This window comes from Syngnathus scovelli, chromosome 11, assembly GCF_024217435.2.
Source record: "Syngnathus scovelli strain Florida chromosome 11, RoL_Ssco_1.2, whole genome shotgun sequence".
In the NCBI taxonomy this organism is placed as follows: Eukaryota; Metazoa; Chordata; class Actinopteri; order Syngnathiformes; family Syngnathidae; genus Syngnathus; species Syngnathus scovelli.
The window spans coordinates 4,182,389-4,204,469 of NC_090857.1; the positions used below are offsets into that span (position 1 = coordinate 4,182,389).

At 45.2% G+C, this 22,081-nt stretch overlaps 1 protein-coding gene across 7 annotated transcripts in view; it reads right to left on the reverse strand.

Annotated features, from left to right (window-relative positions):
• Nucleotides 1-22,081, reverse strand: part of sulf2a (sulfatase 2a) — a 31,819-nt gene that overhangs the window by 3,738 nt on the left and 6,000 nt on the right. For 2 of the 7 annotated variants that reach the window (XM_049733903.1, XM_049733902.1), the window contains exons 4-13: nucleotides 4,894-5,149; nucleotides 4,024-4,263; nucleotides 3,793-3,944; nucleotides 3,555-3,724; nucleotides 1,778-1,928; nucleotides 1,429-1,604; nucleotides 1,187-1,315; nucleotides 996-1,052; nucleotides 749-878; nucleotides 427-634 (exon numbers count right to left, since the gene is read on the reverse strand). In XM_049733903.1, the coding sequence (XP_049589860.1) occupies nucleotides 427-634; nucleotides 749-878; nucleotides 996-1,052; nucleotides 1,187-1,315; nucleotides 1,429-1,604; nucleotides 1,778-1,928; nucleotides 3,555-3,724; nucleotides 3,793-3,944; nucleotides 4,024-4,263; nucleotides 4,894-5,149 (1,669 nt within the window). Of the gene's footprint in view, nucleotides 1-426; nucleotides 635-748; nucleotides 879-995; nucleotides 1,053-1,186; nucleotides 1,316-1,428; nucleotides 1,605-1,777; nucleotides 1,929-3,554; nucleotides 3,725-3,792; nucleotides 3,945-4,023; nucleotides 4,264-4,893; nucleotides 5,150-15,868; nucleotides 15,943-17,875; nucleotides 17,964-21,515; nucleotides 21,626-22,081 lie in introns of those variants that run through there. The other 5 variants (XM_049733907.1, XM_049733906.2, XM_049733905.1 and 2 more) reach the window with 5 other exon arrangements.

Here is a 22,081-nt window from a genome sequence, read left to right on the forward strand (position 1 = left end):
GACGGAGAGCTTTGATTATGATGAGAAAACAATCTGTTATTTTTGAGAAAAAAATAAAAATGTGCTTACACTGCATATCCTAATTTAAGATGATTTAAAAAAATATTTTTTTTACGGTGATATGCAAGACCTCCACATGAGTGCAGTGTTTCCCAGCTTTTATAGAGCCGAGCCACTTATTTCATTTTCTATTTATTGTGACTTGACAACGATGCTATCAGGAAAAACGACATATCTCGTTTTGACCACTTGATGGCAGCAGAGGTCCATTTTTCTATTTTCATGACCCTTCAAAACCTTGTTGCAAATAATATCCCATATTATATGGATTTGCAAGGACATTGAAACTAAAAAACATAAATCTCAATAAAAAAAACGGATTTATTAATAACTATATAATAGTGAGTAATTTTTAAAAAAGCTTACTTTTCTTAGTGAGCAGTTTCTTTCGCTTCAAGACGGCTGTTTTAAAGCCTATGTTGCCGCAGTCGCAGCCGTCTGCAGTGGACGAAAGCGACAGCTGGGGACCACCGCTGGCCATCAGGGCCTGCATCCGGGGGGCATAGAGACTGGCCATGCCTTTGCACTTATGAAGCCTCAGCTTGCCAGAAGGGTCCTCCACGCACTGCCACTTCTAGTGGGAAACGGAATGTTGATATTCACGTAAAAGCAAAAAGACTAATTGCTTTATTAATGCGCATCATCATCAAATCTTATCAGTACAATGACCAATATGTGTGACAGATACCTGTCCCGGCTGTTGACAGGAAGTCTGGTACTCTGCCTTCTGGCACAGCTCCCTCACTCGCTGGTATTTGGGCAGGAAGTTCTCTTCCTGAGCCATTTCCTTCCCATCGGCCCTCTTGTGCAGAGGCTTTCTGTAGGAACAAAGAATTGAAACATAGCAAGGAAGTCAGGGACGACGAGGCTGGTGTCAGCAGAGGACAACGCCGCATTTAAAAACATGTCGTAATTAAAGTAGCATTGAGACTTACCCTCGTTCGACAAGGAAGGAGTCTCTCCACATTTTCCCTTTCCTGTTCAAATTGAACCTGTTAAAAGGGAGAACAAACATTGTAAGCATTCAAGTGTAAATAAAATAAATAAATAAATAATACTTAAATCAAACATACTTTTTCAAACCTCATTTTAAACTTTTGATACAGGGATAAAAATAAACAATCACCTGTTCACTGGTTTGTCAGTGTCGAGCAGCTTGAGGATGGACTTTCCATCCATGTCTGCAGGTATATCAACACCGGCCATGTCCAGCAGAGTTGGTGCTAAGTCAATGTTCAGGACCATATGGGGGTTACTACATGGCAACAAATGCAAAACATTACCTGGCTTTGGAATTTCAGAGGAGCTCAAAATCACCCAGCATTACGTCATATCAAGTTGTATGAATAAAAAAAATCTGTCACTCACATGGCACCTTGCTCCACATTGGGCCCTCGTACATAGAAAGGAACGCGAATGTCAAACTCATAAGGCATGGATTTGCCCTTCACGAGCCCAAACTGGCCAATATGGTAGCCGTGATCCGACGTGTAGACGATGTAGGTGTTGTCCAATTCGCCCGTCTCCACCAAAACATTATACAGCTAAAAGGGATGAAAAGAAATGCTTTGCAGCACAAGTTTGAACCCAAAACTGAAGTGCGCCGGTGAATGTATTAATAAGTCTCAAGGTCTGCTTTTCTTCTCTGCGGGTGCGCTGACGCATGTACGGTGTGTCTTTGCCAAAGCGTAGAGAGGCTGTGTGCTTGCCCTCCTACCTTCTCCATGCTGTCATCCACAGACAGCAAGGTCTGCATCCTCCTGCGCTGCAGCATGTTGGTGAACTGCATGTGCACGGGCCTCATCGGCCCCGTGTAGCGGAGGATCCAGTGTTTGTCCGGGTTCGGAGCGTAGTTGTAGCTTGGCGTTCTGGAAGGAGAAGAGAATATTTTCTGAGATGGAAAAGATGGAGAGCTACTTTCTGTCATATTTGATCTTCAACTGGAAATGATATTACAGTGGAATTTCAGAAATTCAATACTGCTTAAATGATAGGTGCTTTTGGATGAAGACACCTCCACATATCTTGCGAGATGACAACCGACATCAAAAGGTGGCGAACTGAATGCACTTACAGCAAAGAATAGCCCGCCATCGATGGAGCTCCTCGCTACCATGGCAACAGTCATTTACAATGTCCGGCCGTGATATCATAGACGTTGGTTATTTATATGACCTTACCCAGCCTTCGGCAAAACTCTCTCTCCACTTCCTAATGCAATCTTACTTGAAGTCATTAACATTTGAATATACAAGAGAACCTGAGCTAGATTTTGTGGATGGATTATCTTTGACCTCATGTTGCGCTCTACAGCATGGAAACTTTTCAGTAATGACCTTTGTCGATTTCTGCTGACCTATTTCTTTGCAAAGTAACGGGAAAAATGTTAATGCAATGCTAAACTGCCAGACATGTAAAATGCAAAGCAGCACAATCAATGCGCTTGCACAGTTTGATCAATATCCTCTCCAAAGCACATGGATGTTTCATTATTTGGAAATAAACAACACTAAATCAAGGCCATTCTGGAAGCAAATGAATTTAATCTCTTAAATGGGATCGATGAAACTGAAATAAAGGCGGAAGTTGTGCGCTTGGATTCACAGTAGCAAATGAAATGTAGTGTGAACAAGGTGCCAAGGTGGGAAGGTCCATCAACAGAGGACAACAGGAAATCACTGGCGCTCATTGAGGACAGGCGGGAGATGCAGACAGAAAAACAGACGCAGACTGAAAAATGACCCAAGGGATGGAAATGTATGGAAGAAGAGCAATTAAAAGTTTGCAAGAAGACACTGGGGCTGAATTTAGAAATATTCAGCGCCTATAGCCTGCGTGGCACAGGTTAATGATGCTAGGGGGGGGATTAGATTCATCAAGAAGGGAGGGGGGGGGGTGCAAAACACAGTCTAATTACTGGTCTGAGAATTCTCCCTTGAGGCCCATTGCGGACCTTCTATTAGCCAGCGGTATGGGTCGGCCAGTCAGGAAGGAGCACGAGGCGTCGAAAAGACAACGGCGCTCTGCTGTGTCGGACGATATGAGTCTGTCATCATTAGCTTGACAACATTCACATCTCTCCTGACAAAATGGAACAAATTAGCAGGACTCGTTACAGCGGCGCCGACGGTGCGAACGACACGTCAGCCAAATAAATCGGAGCCGCACTCACGAGAGGCTCGGCTGCCAACAACATCCCGGCAAGTGGAGGAAGAGATCACCCATATGTGATTATTGAATTATTGGTGGAATGAAATGAAGCTTCAATGTGAAGATGACTTACGAGCGAGTTTATAGCCGTGCGTGTCAAAATGTAAAAATGGATCTCCGTGCTCATCAGTGACGATTAATAAGGTAATAAAGTAGAGCTGCATAAGTAGATGGCTTGAATGGAGTTGCAAGTCCATATAGAAAAAAAAAAAGCTTCAGGGGCAATTAAACCTAGACTGGAGTGGGCTTGATGTGTGCGTTGGGAAGGTCGCTTAAGTTCTCACATGTGCTGCGAAGCGTTGGGGAAGGCGGAGCTGTACTGCGGGGCCGAGTCTTCTGGGCCGTGAGGGGCAACGTGGCTCAGAACCATCATGACCGGACGGTTGGGATACATCCGCTTGGACATTCGGAAGTAGTTGACGCTGTCGTTGGTGATGACGTCCGTTAGGTAATCCTGTGGTAGGGCACGGAGATAAAATAAGCCACAAAGTCAGAGCGACAAAACTGAATTTTCGAAGGTACCTTTGAATAGTCGCTGCTGTGTTTCTCTCGAACTCCATTTCGGCAGAGTGTGTAGTTGTAGAAGCGCGAGTTCTTCACCAGCGCTACCCACTCCCTCCAGCCAGGGGGCACATAGGAGCCGTTATATTCGTTGAGATACTTTCCGAAAAAAGCTAGTCAATCAACATGAAAGAACACACATCGTTACACGTAATAAATGATGTGATGTTTGGAATCTGTTTGGACATTTACCGGTCCTGTAGCCCGAGTTGTTGAGGTGCACGGCGAAGGTGTGCGGTTCGTGGTGGGCCTGCCACGAGGGCGAGGAGCAGTTCTCGTTGTTGGTGTAGGTGTGGTGGTTGTGGACGTACTTGCCGGTCAGGATGGAGGAGCGCGACGGGCAGCACATGGGCGTGGTGGAGAAAGCGTTGGTGAAATGGGTTCCGCCCTTGTCCATGATCTGCCGAGTTTTATTCATGGCCTGCATTGAGCCTAGGGACAAAACAGTAGAGAGGGTGGAAGGGAGGGGGGGGGTGAGAGTCAGAAACAAATGAAAGAAACACGACAACAGTTGAAGAGCTAAAAAGCGAGTAAAAGGGTACAAAGTGAAAAAATAAACATAAAGCCATTACATCGGATGGCGGGAAGAAGAAGAAGACGTGCGCGGCCGTGAAAGAATCAATCTTTTTTGCTTAAGTGTGACCCATTTGGACTCGTGTGTCGTAAAGGCTTTTCAAGCTGATGGTAATTGTTTGGGGAAACAGATGCTTGACCATAAATTCCTGCTTTTCACCGAGAGTCTTCTCACTAGCCATCAACGGAGGACAAAAGATGTCACCCGGGCTATTATGCGGCCACTCTGGTCCAATCCCAACTAAAGACCCTAAGTGGGTAGGGAGAAGGCAAGCGTTTGGCACCTTAACAATGCTCGGCATAGGCGGCCTGTTTTTCATGCCAGCCATGGGAGAGGGAGGCAAAGCGAGGCACATGACTTTGACTAAGCCAGTTGTCACAGTGCCAAGAGGCTGCTCGAGGCCAACTTTCTGGTTCTGGACAGAATAATCATGTGCATGGGAGATGGACACGGACAGATGGAGTGCCCAAATAGAATAAGACTCTTACCCAGCTCGATATCCTGATCATCTGTGAGGATGAGAATGATGTTTGGTCGAACGTTGCGAATTTGCCGGTCCCGCTGGAGGCGAGACCTCGTGCGATAGCCCGACAGATAACTGGAACCCTGTGCCGCTGGGAGAACTCCTCCAAGGATGAGGAGAAGGAGGAGAAGTGGAAGAGGGGTGGAAAGTCGCAGCTCTGCCATGACGCTGGTCACTTCCACCTCCGTCACACAGCCACTTTTGCGCTCCGCTGCCTCGACCTAGGAGACAAGGCCTGGATTGAGAATGATGCGCATCACGTATACAGAGAACGGGTGAGGAAGAGCAGATGCAAGCCTGACGCAGCCATTCCGGGCTGCTCTTCCATACGAATGCGCTCGTTTGAGCTGAGCTCAGCTCGTTAATCAATCATTAATGATGCATTAGAGTGGTGTCATTGGCTTGGTGTAATGATCTCTGGTGATGAACACATGGCTGCAAGGAAGGGGGCTAATGGGCTTGGGCTGGGGGCCAGCTCGGCCCCCACCACCCTGTGAGAGGGAGGGAGGGATGGGGAGCAGAGGTGGACTCAAAAGGATAAGGGGATGACAGGATGGAAATGGGGGCAGAGGTCAATTAGCAGCAAGATTCCGAAAATAATCAAACTCAGATTAATTAAAAATGTGCAAACGAGAAAAAATATTACTACCGTCAGTAAACGCAACACTACAAGTGAAAGGTGCAAAGAAAAAATTCATGCAACATATTTACTTTGACGTGGGTGACTTGAGCATTACATGAAAAAAAAAAAAAGGAAAACACTATTTATATTATTAACCATTTTTTTATTCAACTTTAATTAGCAGTCAAGGCAATTGAGATTCCCATTTGCAGCGCCGGGTGTAGACAAGTGAGTAAAACAAAGCAAAATAATACAGAGTACATTGTGATGATTAGCTATTTACACAATACCATACGATGAACTAAAGGCTCACAACAAAGGTTTCATGATGGCAGCGTGCAGTAATTACTCATCTCGGTAGTTTCGCCGAAACCTATCTATTAAAGGCATCACTCTGCAGTGAGTTATTTTTAAACACTCTACAGGAAACATCGACCTTCAATAACACCGTTGCAATTATTACATGAATAAAACCCCACAGAGCCGACTAAATAAACCAAATTACAGAACGCGGCACCCCACGCCATCGATTGAGCTGCCAAGCAGAACTAAAGCGCCGCAATAATGTGTTTATCTAATGACACAATCAAAGCAGACAGACACCCCAGTGACCAGAATCATAAACACTTTGCAGGCAGCTGAAGCATGGCTGCCGAGACGCTCGGCTGTCAGGAAGAGGAAAGCGTGCGTGTTGCGTTACACGCGTGCGTGTAACCTCGAGGAGGATGCGGTCAGAACGATTCTTGTCTGCAGATGAAGACAACAACAACAATTGAGTCCAGTGGGACTCCTGCGTTACAGAAATATAGCGGGGTTTAACAAATGACTAGGCAAAAGACACGCCATTCACCTCAGATGACATCACCGAGCCACAGATGAGCAGAGCTCCAAAAAATCTATAAAGATAAAGAAGTAATGTCGGATGGATGGCTGCCATTCACTTCATCTACTTTGGTTTATTCAAAATAACCATAATGAGAACGGAAAAGCAGACCACATGACTAGAATGTTCTCCATGCTTTTATTGCCTTGACTTTTTTGGCATGAGAAAAAACACCGGCTATGAAACCGCGCAGGAAAAAAAAAAGGCTTGGCAACAGAAAGAAACTCCCCTAAAAGGCTGCAACCAGCAGCAAATACCCGGTGACGAAAACGGATTCAAGGGCATCTACGGCTGACAAAGAATGAACTCAGTGTGCTGGAATTAAAACGATCCACTGCGACCAAGTCCGCTTTTCATCATTTGTGGTTTGCAATGTTCAGCGTTTCCATTTGATAGATCTTCCGAGTCGTTGCGGACAAAAAGGTGCCAAATTTGTTCCCGTGAAAACATTTGAAGCTCAACATGACTTGGTGTTCCGTCAATAGCGGAGTATGTGAATTATCGGACTATTGACATACTGCGGCTGAGGATATGTCCTGACATTTCTCCCAAGAGACCCACTTGATACCTAAAGGACTAATTGGATTTTCAGGCTTTCATCAGCTCCAACTCACACATATTCCTTTCTATTCCATTTTCTCCCCGCATACGCTCTTTCATCTCCCTTTATTATCTGCCTGCATAAAAATCTCCAAGCAGACAAAGAGTGTCAACATGGAAGCCATGTTGTTTCTCTTTCTCATTCCTGTTTCAGCTCTCGGTTGAATAGCTGAGTCACTCTAAAAGAACATATTTTATTTCAATTCAAACTAGGGAACAACATAAGTAACTCCCGGCAAGACTCTTTAAAATCTTAACACTTGCTGGCAAACAAGGTAGAAAGGGCAGAAGATGATATCATAGGGAATGAGCTACTAAAAGCATGCACGGGGAACACGGATCACGTAAGGGGACGCTAATGCAAAGTGATGCCGCCGGCGAAGGAAACTTGTGCTCTTCAGTCATGCGCTTGTAAGAGGCTCAAGACAGCGGGAGCGCCGCATCACTAGATAAAAACTTAACGCTTGCACATCTTTTATTGAACAAACTGAATTATAAATGCAGCGACAACAGTGTCGCAGCACGGGCGCCATGGCAAGACCGCCGTGGCACGGGTGGCTACGCGAACCGGATCGGCTCGTCACACTGGCCGATAACGGCGCTTTTACATTTCCCAACTCAAGCGAGGCAGGCAGCGAGCGCTTGATAAATCTTCCAAAGACTTTGCCGAGGCGTTAATGTACTGTTCCCCTATAAATAAAACACACGGGGTGTTGCGAGGCATAAAAGTCTGATTCATCCCTTCTGCCACCCCCTGAGACAGATTGAAAGCTAGAATATGAGAAAAACATGGTGGGGGGAGATGTTTGTTACAAACTGAAGGGAAACAAGTCCAGGCACATTACACGTTTCAATCTAATCACGTCGGTGGGATCTTGTATGCGGGGATGAGAAAGGCCAGGCTCCAAATCTTTCCCGCAAACGAATTTTGAGAGCAAAAGAGACGCAGGGAAGAAGACGGAGAAGGCTTGAAGAAAGGAACGAAGCTCGAGGCGTGTAGTCAGGAAGGAACAAAGCGGAAGCACCTCAGTAGCAGATGGAGTCGACATTAACATTCGAGGCGTTGATAAAACACAAGATCGGATTTGCTCGACATCAGAATGATCGATATTTTGTTGCTTGTATTAAATAAGCAATATGAGAGTTAAAAAAAAAAAAACAAGGTTGTCTGCCGGAAGGCTACCGAGCCGATTCTTTTGGTGGTAATTGAGGCTGGCAGGGCTTTGCTCAAGTGTGACTTTGTTCCCATTGGCACGCCTCCCTCGGAACAGAATGTGAGAAATCCCCAAGGACCCTTCAATTTACCAACAAAAGTTGGCATTGAGATGTAAATTCTGCAACGGCATACATTTATATGAGGCAAACTTCTGTCAGTTGCTGTGCGTGAGAGGGAGCGAGAAAGCGAAATTGGCCGTGGACTCGGAAGAATGAATTCGGACTTGTCAAAACAGTATTGAACCCTTTTTTTTGTAGCGTAATATTAAACAGCCATCTTTCATCATCAGCTTTTCCTCTACTGCTGTAAAGTTTGGAAAAAAAATGTAGGCCTCCTACGCTACTAAAAGTTTATATTATGGGGATACTTGGAGTATACACCAACAGTTTGATTTCTGACTCTTCTTGCCTGTCTTTTTCCAAGATGTGCTTTTACTTCCTAATGTGCAACGTTGGAGAATGACAGAGATAAATGCAAAAGCTGAGCTCCCCTTCAACGCCGAGATTTCATTTAGATTTGCCTAAGGTTCTGATAAGCTCGCTACTACAGCTGTCAGAACCTGCTTGTCATTTCTCTATTACCAATCTAAGTTTAAAATAAATTGTGAGAATCAGAGTTGTCAACGGTTGCGTTGAGTGGCATTCGCCGCCGTACAACAGTTACTGATTGTGTTTTTTTTTTTCCTCGATGGGTCCATTTTTCTTAATCCTTAATGCGATGTGGAATGTGCTGTTTGGGCAATCGGTGAGGAATGAGAGCAAATGAGGTGCTTAACGCATTGTTAATCCTGCAGTGAGTCTGATGACTCCACAGTAAGAGTAAAATGCTGCTTGACAGAGTTTAATGTAACTTTAAAAAGTCAACTCCAACTTTTAGAACTCAATCTGGGGTAGTCCATCAAACTGTTGTGATCTTAGAGCAGCGGCTTCCAAATAAATCAGCATAATTATAAAATATAATTTGTACATTCATAAAAACCTGCCTGGATAAAAAAAAGCTTAGAGCTCGGCGCAAAGTCGTGCTTATTGCGCAACATCCAGCAACCGTAATAATGTAAAGCAAATTTCCGCGGATACAGTCTAATAAATCTTTCCCAGAATAGTAGAAGCTGTTACAATAGAAAAATACGTGTATGCCAAAGGTTTTTGCAGAACGCAGCAGAGCGAGAGAGAGAGAGAGAGTCATGCGTGGGTGTTTCGATTCTACTGAGTGGGAACGTTATAATTTCATGAAATAAATTATATTCAAATATAGACCTCATACATGCGAAGGTAATAACAAAGGCAGGTCTTCAATTGTAAGAAAGAGAGAGAAAAAAAACATTCACATTGACAACATGAGTCAAAATGGCCAGCAGGGGAAAAACAAAATTAAAAATCACCAAATTTGACGAGGCACTTTTTGATTTAGAGATTGCATGATACAGATCAGAAAACAGCCAACTGTATTTTTAGTCTCCAAGTCACTGTTCTCAAGTTTTGCCTGACATTTTTTTCCTTCTAACTTGCCAGAAGAAGAAATCATGTGAACTCGCCAGTAGGCGTTGAGTGCCTCTCTGACTCTTGCGGCAGATACTGGACATTGATTTCCAGAAATAGAACAGTTTGAGCTGAGAAGAAATTCACAACTACGAGTGAGTTGAACCTCCATTTTGTGTAATAATAAGCTCTGGAGTGGTCTTGCTGTATTTTGAAAGGCTTCCCAACAATTGAAGAGCTTGGACTTCACCCAGACCTTAGATAATAACTACTAATCACGCCGGTGTGCCATCTCGGCAAGTCTGTGATCTACAAGGTCCATTATCTTTTAAATGCTTCTGACTCTGTGAGATGGGATGCCTGGTGAAGAGTTTACTGGCAAATAAAAAGGCGAGGATGAGAAGCTAGAGAGACATCAAGGACCAGTGAGGAAATGTTCCTCAGAGAACAAAAGAGCTGTGACGGATTCTCCGGCTTCGCTCTGCTGAGTATAAATGTCCCCCCAAACACACAAAAAGTGATACGCACAAAAAAACATGCACTAATGCTGTGTATCAGACGTCAAATCTTCCCCTGACAAAAGAGAAGGACAAGAGTCAGACTAATTGTCTGTGAATGTGCAGAATATGAAGAGTGCGCATTGTCGCGCCCAGCGTTGGGCCATCAAGCACCCGCCGATTTGCCTTTTGTGTCGCCTCCACACTGAACACACTCACTCATCCAACAAAAGTGAATTTGTACTTGGATTGCGGCCACGTCCCATATAACGATGTTTTTTGTGCCGGTTGAATTTATGCCCCGCCTCCGATGACATTGACGCTTGTCATTTGGCTGTATCCGGGACAACCAAGTGGCATGTAGCGCTAGCGTGGTGGTCCTAAAGAGGGGTCGCGACATTTGCCCCTCCTCCCGTGCAACTCGGTGGTGTGCTCCAAGAGAGCCCCAAAAAAGAGAACACAGAAAACACACACAGACCCCCGATTGTGCCCGACTTTGGGTTAACCCCCCCCCACGGATTTAGAAGGAAGAAAGAAGAGCCCGTCAATGGCGTTTTGTAAACACGCAACTGTTTTCACATCAGAGCATTTTTTTTTGCGTCCACGTCGATCGGCTGCTTTACAGTCCGCTGATGTCTCAGCCTTTTCTGTCCTATTGTGGTTTTGATAAGGAGCTATTTGTGGTTCCTGTGACAGAGCGGCCCAGTGGCCTGGCCTCGCTCCTTTGAGCCGGGGCTTGACAGTTGAAACAAGCGAGCAAGCTGGTGGACAGGACAGCCCGCTGAGTGATGGCCGTTCCTTATTGGCACTTACTAACAACGAGCAAAGCCCCCCTACAGTGAATCACATCTCGGTCAAATGGATTACAGACAAATCAGTCAGCCGCCATTGTTGCGCTGCTACGACCAATTTAGCAAGTTCCCAGAGACGTCAATGCGCGTGACTTCCACCCTGCTAAAACCAATTAGACATGTTGTGATTTGTTGACATCTCTCAATCGTGATATTAATTTTCTCAAATATGACCAGCTAGTTTAAATACTGGGAACGTGTTACTAGATAATTAGGCTCTTAGATAATTTAACTGTTATTTTTTTTGTTTTTTTTAATCATGACCGCAATCTAATTAGCATCTGCAACAGGGACTTTTCATAATGGCTTTTGCTTAGCCATGATTACACCCAGCATCCATTCAAGGCTTTCTATCCCGCTGAATTATTCACAGAGGAAATCACCAAGATGTTTGGAAGTTACAGTTCAACAGCCACGGAAGTGATCACCGGAGATTTGAGGAAAATTTATTTGATGACAACAGCTTGGACTACTTCAAGGCCATTGGCTGTGTGGGATTATTTTGTGGGGTGATGACAGTTGGAGGGTGCATTATCTCATCTTGTCTAAGGATGCCGTTGGGAGTTGGGGCTCAGGAGGCAAGGGGAGCACCTTTACTTTTGCTCTCCACCCATTCGCTGTTGTAACCCCTTGCATCGCTAGCTAGCTTTCTGTGGGACCTTTTGTCAAGGGATTAATGGGGTTTTCGCTCCCTCCCCTATTGGAGCCACACAGGGGGTTTAAGATTGGAGCACAGAGGGAAGACCTGAAATTACACAGACTTTTTCCGCTCGGCTGCTTACGCGTATTTCCACTGTGTGTGTGCGCTTTGCTCCAAAATCACCACAGTGAATGATTCCGTCAATGTGGCTTTCCCAGCAGGAATTTGGGGAGATGTATCAAAACCTAATGATGTTTTTTTTTTTGTTTTTTTTCAACGTGTAGCAGCTAAGAAGCTCAGCGGGTAGTATGTGAAAGACGCATTTGAGTTTGCGACGGGCCTCAAAATGAAACAAAAAGGTCTCGCTACTGCAGTCAATTGGCAAAGCGGGCCTCACACTGGGAGAGCACATGGCTGGCGTCTCGATAGGTCGGTATCCATCTCGCTGCGGTCTCGCCGTGGGATAGCTGCCCAGACGGCCCATCTGTCTGTCCTGACCTGTGCTTGGGGACCGCGGGGAGGCCTAAGTGCCCCGCCAAGGGGGTCCCTGGCATGTTGCCCACCTCGGAATGACAGTGAAGCTGCCAGCAGCTTGCCAAACATGCCCGTAGGACTGCGGCTGTTACACTATTGATGTTGTATCGGGTTGCCGAGACCTTGGCAGCCTTTTAATGAGCGCTCAGATTGATCAGCTAGTAATCATTCCTTCTCCCTTTACGGCGGATGCTTCTTATTGGTTGTTTCCAAAGGGTTGTCTGCTTTCTAATGTTCGAATAAATATTCATTTAGTTAAAAAAAATAGAGCCAAAGGCAACCCAAATTAGCAGATTTGTGTGATGTGTATACAAGTCAGTATTTGTGCAGCTTAAGTGGCATCCACCATTTTACTTGTCAAAAGATTCTCAAGTCAGCAAAAATCAAACAGAAATGAAAGAGAGAAAGAGGGATGGTTGACTGGCCTGTTATTCTCTTCTCACCTTTTTGTCCCTCTACAGCTTCCCTCATAACAGCAGAGGTCTTCGGGACTCCCATTAGACCTCGATTAGACTGCTATCAGAGAGGAAGCCAACTGTCACCCCCTCCTGTGGTTGCAATCACGACCCCCCAGTCAGACCGTGTCCCCCCCCTCACCCCACCCCCAGCCGGGATCTATGGCAGCAAAGTGGCAGGACGGAGGTAGAAATGAAAACCCTGTTGGGTTCTCAGGGGAGAGGACATTGTGATTACTTTTCTGTGGCCTTGACAACCAAAGCCGCCCCGAGTTTCACAGCTGTGCTGCTGATTGGTCACAGCGAAATGAAACGTTCGAGTATGAAATTCGGAGGATTTTCATGGCTGGAAAAGGCTACATGTTGGGATTTTGTCCAAATGTTCCACACGGACAAACACTCCACCCCCCCCAATAACAACCAGCTCTCTCCTTACCACCTTCCATTTGTGTTCACTCGCAATATTTTCCCACTTCATAGAAAACAGCAACGGCCTGATCGAGTTTATCACCCCGTGTCGTAATGAATGTCAGCGTGGTTCCGTTTCAGTAATAGTGCAATTAGCGTACTTGGCGACAAACTCGACAACACCCACCCCCCCCTTCTATAGAAAATGGACCATCAGCCAGAACAGCAGATTCTGCGAGGGTTCCAATCAGCAGGAGATGAATAGGCACCTTTCAGCATTTACCGTAGGTCACACTGAGCGAGAAGGTCAATCAGATTCATGAGAAGACGACCGTGGACGAATGTGTGTCCTCCGTGAACACGGCGTGACACGGGGTCTTGCCTTGCCTGCATCACAGGCATTAAAAATAAATACGGATCCAGGTCCATTCAGGATGCACATAAAATGGCCGATAAATTCATGGCTTAAGTAGCCAAGAGAGGGACGGGGGATCCATAGCTAGCCTTTCTCAACAACGGCGGACAGCGATGATCCACGTTTAGCTTGTTTAGCTCCTTGTTAAACGCGTATCGTTAAAAGCTATTAGAGCAATTATCTTAATGGTGTGTTAACAGGGCAAGCGAGAGCGCGGGAATTGTGATGATATCAGAGAAGTGGTGTCTGAATTTTTTTTTTTTTTTGCATGATGCACAAATACACTCTTGCTAACCACTCCCTCGCCAGTAAGGAGGCGACTGATGACACCGACAATGAGCTGCCGCTGGGGAGTCTGCCAAGCAGCCTCTGTGCATGTGGGGCCGCAGGTTGGCACACTCGGGGGGGGGGGAGGGGCTACACCGGGGTGCCATCCTGGGCAGCGTGCCCATTGTTGACAAAGCCTGGTATCGCCTGCTGTCAGGCCATTTATGTGTGCACCATGCGGAAGGAATCAATTAGGCTGAGCTCACAACACAGCACTTTAATATTTGACTTCTAATCAGTGGAGCATGGAAGCAAGCTGGCACTTCCAGTCTTGCTGATGTAGAAAATGAGGGACACTGAAGGGACCGTGCGGTGTGTTGCATGCGCCCATGGAGGAGGTGAGAAAAAGCCTCAAACAAGATGGTCACATTGGAAAGGGAAAATAACCTCTTGCCCCCTCGCGGGATGAGAAAGTACATCAGATCACACGCCTGCAAGCAGCTGAGAGGAAAAATTCGCTCGAAAAACACACCAAGCTCAACGGAAGGCCAGTTGATGCGATTGATGAAATCGACATATGCCGAATGAACAATTTTCCAGATGGAAATACTTTGGGCTTTCCTGCACTGCAGCAGGCTTGTGCCACAGAGAAGAGAAGAAAAGGGAATTGGAAGCTGTGTCCTCATACTGGGGACTTGAAGACCTCAAACAGAATAGCTTACCAAAGGCATATCATTCACCTGTCGACTCCTGATAGTGTCGTTGAGACAAAAAAAGAGAATCAAAGTTCTTCCCCCTGGAGATCCATAAAAACAGGATTTTAATTTCCAGATGCAGACAAAAATGAGCAGCTTTGTCCAGTATTTTTTTTATGACTTACTAAATGAACAGCTGGCCATCAAATGATTCTGATTTGGCTCCTGGACATGACTCTCGTGCTTTGATTCACACTGAACGGCTCCAGTCAGTGAGATGTCCAAATAATTATTTGATACGCCACTAAAAAAAAAAAACCCATAAGAGCTCAAAAAGTAATTTCAAGCATGAAACAGGCCCGCATTCCTTGCTTGTTTAGAGATGAAAGCGGGTTTACAGCTTCAAGCCTTGAGACGTGAAGGCTATTTTTCCAGTTATTGCTTTAATAATCCCATCTTTCCTTGCCTTGCTCATTAATGCTTCTATTTTTTTTTTGCTCACTCTCTCCTCGATCTTTTCATTTCACTCTATCCTCGTCTCTTCCTAATTAGCATAGAGCCTTGACAACCAGAGCGGGCAAATGTGCTGAGACCACTACTGGGCCATACCATCACCGATTCATCCAAAGGAGCCAACAATGAGCACGCTCTCCTCTTTGTGCTCATCATGGTCAGACAGATGAATTGAAGTGACGAATCGAGGACTCAAAAGATGCCTGGGCTGTCTCTGGGATGTGACAAATTTATAGAAAAACAAAAAATTGGGGGAGGTTAACAAAAGTCTGCTGTATTGTTGGTCTCACCCAAGGTATGACAAATCGACCAAAGTGGGAACAATAATCGGAGTTGGAATGTATTCCTCTTTGAAGAAAAACCAATTCATTAGGTACACCTGCGCATTCCCGTGGCGTACATCCACGAAGAAATAATCAGACAGACTAAATGTAAAAAAAAAGTGTAAACAAATGAAAATGAATCAAATGTAAATAAATAAATAATTAAAATGTAAATAAATAAATAAATAAATAAATAAATAAATAAATAAATAAAGGTAATACAATCATAATAAAAATAATAAAATGGAATAAACATGCATATGAACCAATACAAATCAGTTAGTGTAACAGCCAAACAAATAATGAGACCATATATCGGAAGCGGACAGATTGAATATCGGAGCGCCGATTTCACGCCGATTAAATCTTCATTGTTATTTACCTGAACTGAAGCCAGGTAATGCAAAGGCTTAGTGGCTTTTAGTGAAAAGTCAAAACTCACTTTCAGTCCACAGTGAAAATGTTTTTATGACCCATAGACCACACTAATGACAATCACATTGTAAGTGCATCCCAAAATGGTCATTTGAAAACAAGTGTTACCTCAGGTCTCCAATTAAGCTTAGCTGCCTTTAGAACAAGAGGAGCCGGACGCTGTCTGCTTTACAAGCCGCTCACTGTGAAGCAAAACACAAAGTCCAAATGTCTTTTAATGAGTGACTTTTGTTTTGGAACACTTCTCTCTTTCAGTTTCAAACAGTTCCGACATACTTTTACTTTCTTTTTTAAAAAAAAACTTCTCTTTATAAACATTGGGAATGGCAACACAGAACAAAAACCCTCTGAAGAGTTTTATGAAACACCGCAAAGGCGCATTTGAGGTAAGTCGCAAATTTGGAACAACTCATTATACAGTCAGTGAAATTATTTCTAATTCTTACTTTTTTTTTTGCATGTGTCAGTGTCTAGTGTGAGATGAACCCATCCAACTTTAATTACTGCACGGCCCCTCCTTTTGGGGTTCCTTTCCAACGTTTAGCCCAACGTACGGACACACACAAATGTGTCGCCAGTTTTAGAATCCGCCTGAGAGGCGGGTAAGCTCACATATATGTTTGTGCCAAGGCACGTCTCTAATCCCAGCTGTTCTCTCTCCGGTACGGTTCTACCAAAGCGCTCACGGGCATCAAACAGAGGTGACTGGACACCTGTGCCTGTCAATCTCTCCCATCTGTCCATTTGGAGCGATCAAAACCCAATAAGATCGTCACTTTGCTCTTATTTCTGAATCAGGGGCACAAAAACGAGGACACGGCAGACATTATTCATTTTGACGGGATTATTTGGCCCAACACGACATGGGCATTACTTTGTGTACGCCAGCTAATGCGGCAGTCTGCAAGGGAGATATACTTTTCGTTTGTCTCGTGACAATAAAGGAGTGACGGGTTGAATATAAATAAGAAGCGAGGGGGAGGAAGAGAGGAATGGATTGAAACAGGCTGCGGGCAACAGCGTCGTGTGACAGGCATGACAACTGAGAGAAAATGCGACACCTGGCCTTGTCCTTGATGTGAAGAAGAGCACCATATATCAAAAAGTCACAGGGAAGAGCAATGGCTATTACCCGCCGGAAGAAAATGAGGAGAAAGGGATTATTTTTAACGGCAGAGTAAGAAATACACTGGGGATTCATTTCATATTTCCATCGAATCCCCGAGTATTAATCATATTTTATTTGGAACAATCATTTTAACGTTATGTAATGAACAGAGAAGGATTTGCATCTTAGTAAGGGAAAGAGAATAGGAAGGTTTTAGGCAACCGAATTGGAAAAGAGGTGGGAGGGGATGAGACTTTTTTTTATTTTTTATTATTTTTATGTCTATGCTTTGTTACAAGATTATTGCATGGGGATTGTCATGCAATGAGATCAAATTTATTCAACAACAGGGAAAAGCTCTCGATTCCACTCGGCCCCTCCCTTCCTTCCCCGAGTGCGATGGGCTGGAATGAATCTGTTCAGGTTGAGCCTGATGACTTTGGGCCGGGAGGATAAACGGGCAGGCAGCGGCCCTGATGGTCTTTTCTTTGATTGTCTGCCGTCTCCTCATCTGGTAGGAGGCTGATTGATTTCAGTGGGCTGGAACCCCCCGGACTGCCCCTATTGATCCTCCCCATCCCAAACGCTCTCTCTTTTCCAATTAAGAGTTCACTAAGCCGCCACTATAGAATACTCCTAATGAATGCCAAGTCCTTGCCAACACCTAAATGTGACTCTTTGGTGTCTTCTCTCCTATTTCGGCCTCACTTGCCCACTACTCTTCCACTCAAAACCTTTTGAAGAAGTTGATGAGGATGGAAGATTTCCTATGACTTTCTTCACGTGGAAAAGCCATATTTGAAGAATTTATAGCGACTTTGACATGAGTGTCGGGTAAAGTAGATCAAAATATGAACTGGGTAAGATTTACATCAAATGCGCTGTCAAAGTTGCGGGAGCAAAGAAGCCAAAGTTTTATTTTTGTTTATGAGTTGAGTTGACTTGGGAGGAGAATAAACAATTCCTGACGGATTGGATTTAATTGACATGTGTTCTTTCTCGCCTACCTTGAGGATTCTGTCGAAGAGAAAAGCAGTTCAGTCGGAGGTCACTTGTTTCCCTGATGCACGAGGTTTTAAACCTGTAGTCGCACCGCTATGGCAGAGTGAGAAAATCCAATTTCAGAGATCTGTAATTCCATAAACCTTATTACGGCAACACAATGGCTGCTGCACCCCGAGGCACGTAGGAGCGGAGGGACACTGCGTGCCGGAGGTGTGACCGAGCTCGACGTGGGGCATGAGCAGTCTGACGGACACAGAAATGGAGGTAGTTGGAGTGTGAGAAATAAGGGAAGGGGAAAATAAGCGGATTGCTTTTCTGACTATGACTGAGCGAGCGAGCGAGGCTCCCATGGTGAAATTAGCAAGTGGGCGGTCAGTGATTGCTTCGCTCATTAGCAGTCCATACGCAGGCACAGAGACACCACAACAGGGTGTCATTGCCTCGAGCCTGGAGCCGGAGGTGGCCTCAAGAGACGGCTGACATTGGCCCGTGTCGAGTGACACACCTGCACGTATACATTGAATTGACACAAGGGGATGTGGGAATTTCCCTTAATGGGGGGGGCCCATTAGGCCAGCAGCCTTGTTGTCAAAGCACACTAACAACAAAACAAAAGGGGACTTGTCACATAAGACGCAAGACGAAAATGTGAATGTAGTTAGCGGGAATCTCTATTTGTTACGTCTCAATATCCCAAAAGTCTGCAACGGCATTATTTTTGTCCACGAATGTCCGCAATTTTATATGAAGTGCAAAATACCACAGAATATTCTAGGTGTTGGTGGTAAGTAATTTCACTCCCTAAGTGATTAATTAATTCATTGATAAATAAATCTGTGTTGTTATCAGTACTGAGAGGTGCGAGGTTTCGCAATACTGTCATGCATTTTCTTGCTTCCGCAAATCTCATCTGGTGGTTCCTTTTGGGTTTTATCCAAATCGAATTGGGGAATTGTTTTTATCCATTCTTCTAACGTGCCCCCACATCTTCAGAGCATTGTGCAAACCTCTCAGCCTGTCGTTGAGTGCCCTCGATGTTTCACAAAGTCGGCCTGTGTCTGCTACTTTACTTTTGAAGCACCTGAGGAGCCAGCTGCAGACACCGGAGGCCACTGCACTCATTAGATGGCAGTTGAGACAAGAAGATTAAAATACTTAAAAACGCTTCAAATCTATAGTTGACACTCAAACTTTGGATGAAGCAGATTAAAATAATTACGGTGGTAATTACGATTATGGAAATGAGATTTGTCTTATCCGACAGGGATCGCTGCAGAGGGAGGGCTGCCAACCTCCCACTCGCCGCCTTTAGCGATTTAATACTGTCATAACTTATTCACAGCTGCGACAAAACTGCAGCAAAAGGTCAGCCACGACCCGGGGATCTCAAATTTGATTGGAGCAAGGCCCCAATATAAAATATTACAAGACTTTAGCATCATCTTTGCTATTTAATGACACCGAGTCTCATGGGACTGAAAGAGCAGTGAATTTCCTCTCAAAGGCTAGCAGGGGTCTCGCTGCAGCAGCCCGTCCGGCACCTGCACCGCTGCGGTTCAGACACATATGGAGAAATAATTGGAATCTTGATTGCTCAAACACGTCCCATCCACACTGGAATTAAAGCACACACATGCACGCACACACAGCGCGGTATTTGCTCTTGCAGGGATGGGAGAGTGTGCGAGGGCTCATCAAAAGAGACCCTCTGCCATTGTATCATTGGAATGGCAGCACTGTGATTTACACACAGATCTCCAGATGCTGCTTCGGAGCATGCCCAGTTAACAAAAGATGACAGGGTGCGATTCACGGCTATTTATTTTTCAATATATTTTGCAGCCCTAATATATATATATTATTTTATTATTACAGGTACTACTGTACTGTTTCTGATGTCAGATGTTTTCTTCTGCTTATATATATATATATGTATATATACAGTATATTTTTCAATATATTGTGAAGCCCTAAAATAAATCTATATATACATATGGATATATATGGATATATGCATTTTTTTTTTTTTGTCATGGTGACAGTCAAGTGAGCAAAAGTCAGTGCATCTCTAGTCATCTGTGATGCCTCCAGAGATCATTGTGTGGTGTCACCTTGCCAACTGTCACTGATAGCCGCCACCTGTCAGCCCGCATCCATCCACAATGAGTTTATCGATAGCACGCCATGAGGACGATGTCCTTTGCTTTATCAACAGCTTGAGTCAACAGCCGCCGCATTAGCATGCAATCCATATTCATGCGAGCGCCTGGGCTACTTCGCCACCTCTTCCGCACAGTTTTTGCCGGCCACTTTAGAAATCGGCACGTCGAGCGGCTTACGAATCCCACGCGGTCACTTAAGTATTCACGCCACGTTGGCCGCAAACATCAACAGGTCTCAAGGTCGCCGTTCCTCAATTTGAATTTGCCTCAGAAATGAGGTAGGGTGAAAAATACTAGACTTACACACTACCACAGGAGTGGCTGTGATTTTGTGCTCACTTGCCATTTATGCAGTGAGTATGCAAAAAAGGTCATGCGCATTTGTGGGTGTGCATGGACGTCTGTGCGTGAGCGTGTATTGCCTTGGGGACAAGCAGACAGGTGGACTCAGTCTAAGAAGCATCCTCCTACTTCAGTCCGCAGGCATCTCGGTGAGAAAAGAGGCCAGTTGATGTGGGGCTCAGAGCTTCCATGGAAGAGTGCGTGGCGATAAATAATGAATGCTTTAAGAACAAGTCTCTCCCTGAGCTTCCTTCCTTTCTTGCATCCCTCCATCCTCACATTTGTTCATCCATCCAGCCATATCGCTTGCTAACAGCACGGACCATTGAGCCGGCTCCAACATGAATATTTCAGCCTCCGGGTCACTTCTCTGAGCCCCCTTCCACTATCATAACCTCCGTGGCTTAGTGGGAAGTGGTGACACAAGCTCTTGACCCATAAAGATATTGACAAAACACGGATAGCGAGTATATCGGCGTGCCGAGAATATGGGAGAGGCAGCAGCGATCGCGATAATGGCGAGCCTTGAATGGACGGATGGTGAGTGGCTTGGGGAAAAAAAAAGATGTGGAAGAGGTAAACAATCCAAAAGTGTCCAACAGGGGATAGCCTTGAAGTTGCCTCTAAATTTAGACTCGGCAAGTGTTCAGCTTATATTTGGCTGAGTAAACTGAGGCTGACACAATGTAGCGTATTTTAAAAACAGCAGCAGCTGAGACAAAGAGTCCACACCTAAACGCTGAGACCATTTCATCCAGCAGATGCTCAACATCACATCTGATGATGAATTAAACATCCTGATGCGGGAAACAACAGTTGTGAAAACACTTTGGAAAACACAGAGTATAAAAAGAGTCAAGTTGCAACTTCTGCCCCTGGATACCAAGTAGCAAAAGGCTCAGGGTAAAGCCAGCCGCATAATACAAGAAGTCCAGTTTTGTCTTAGCCCGACGAGCAGCGCTACATCTCATTGACGAACACAACAGATGAGAGCATTCATGTGTAAACTAGGGCAAAGCTTCAGCCCTGAATCTTCTACACAGCAGACAAGTCTGACAGAGGACCGAGCGACCACCTACAGGCTCACACATAACGTAGGTCCCTTTTTGGTCATGCACACAAATAGAATAGCACACACCTGCGCCGGCAAGTCCGTAGCATCTAATCCTTGTCCGGTGTGTTGAGATCCGGTCGCCTGAAGTGAGGATCGCTTCCCACCCCCCGTGCAGCCCCGGTGCAGATAGCTCACTGACAAGTGAAAGGAGAGAGGCGTGGTCTCACACTCGATAAATACAAGAGGGAGGGAACGAGGGAGGAGAGACTTTCTCTCTTTATTTACAATTCAATTTTGCCTGATTTACCCCCAGCCCTCCCCTCCCGCATTTCTCTCCCTCATTCCCTCATCGTGTCGTCAGCCTTAATCCTCGTGGCTTTTTCAACCTTCACCTGACCCGCTCTCTCAAGTTTTAACTTCTCATGCGATGCTTACTTTGGTAACACTTTCTCATCTGCATCTCTGACCATCTGTCGGAGCCAGAGAGCTTCACCTATTCACAGGCTGATAAAAGCAAAGAGGCACACAGGGGAGTGAGAGAAAGAAATGGGAGGGAATGAGGGATCAATCTTCAGTGGGGCAGGGGCGGGGAAGGGGAGGGAAGGCTCGCCAAGCCTGGCACACACACAATATCCATCAGGCTGGCACAT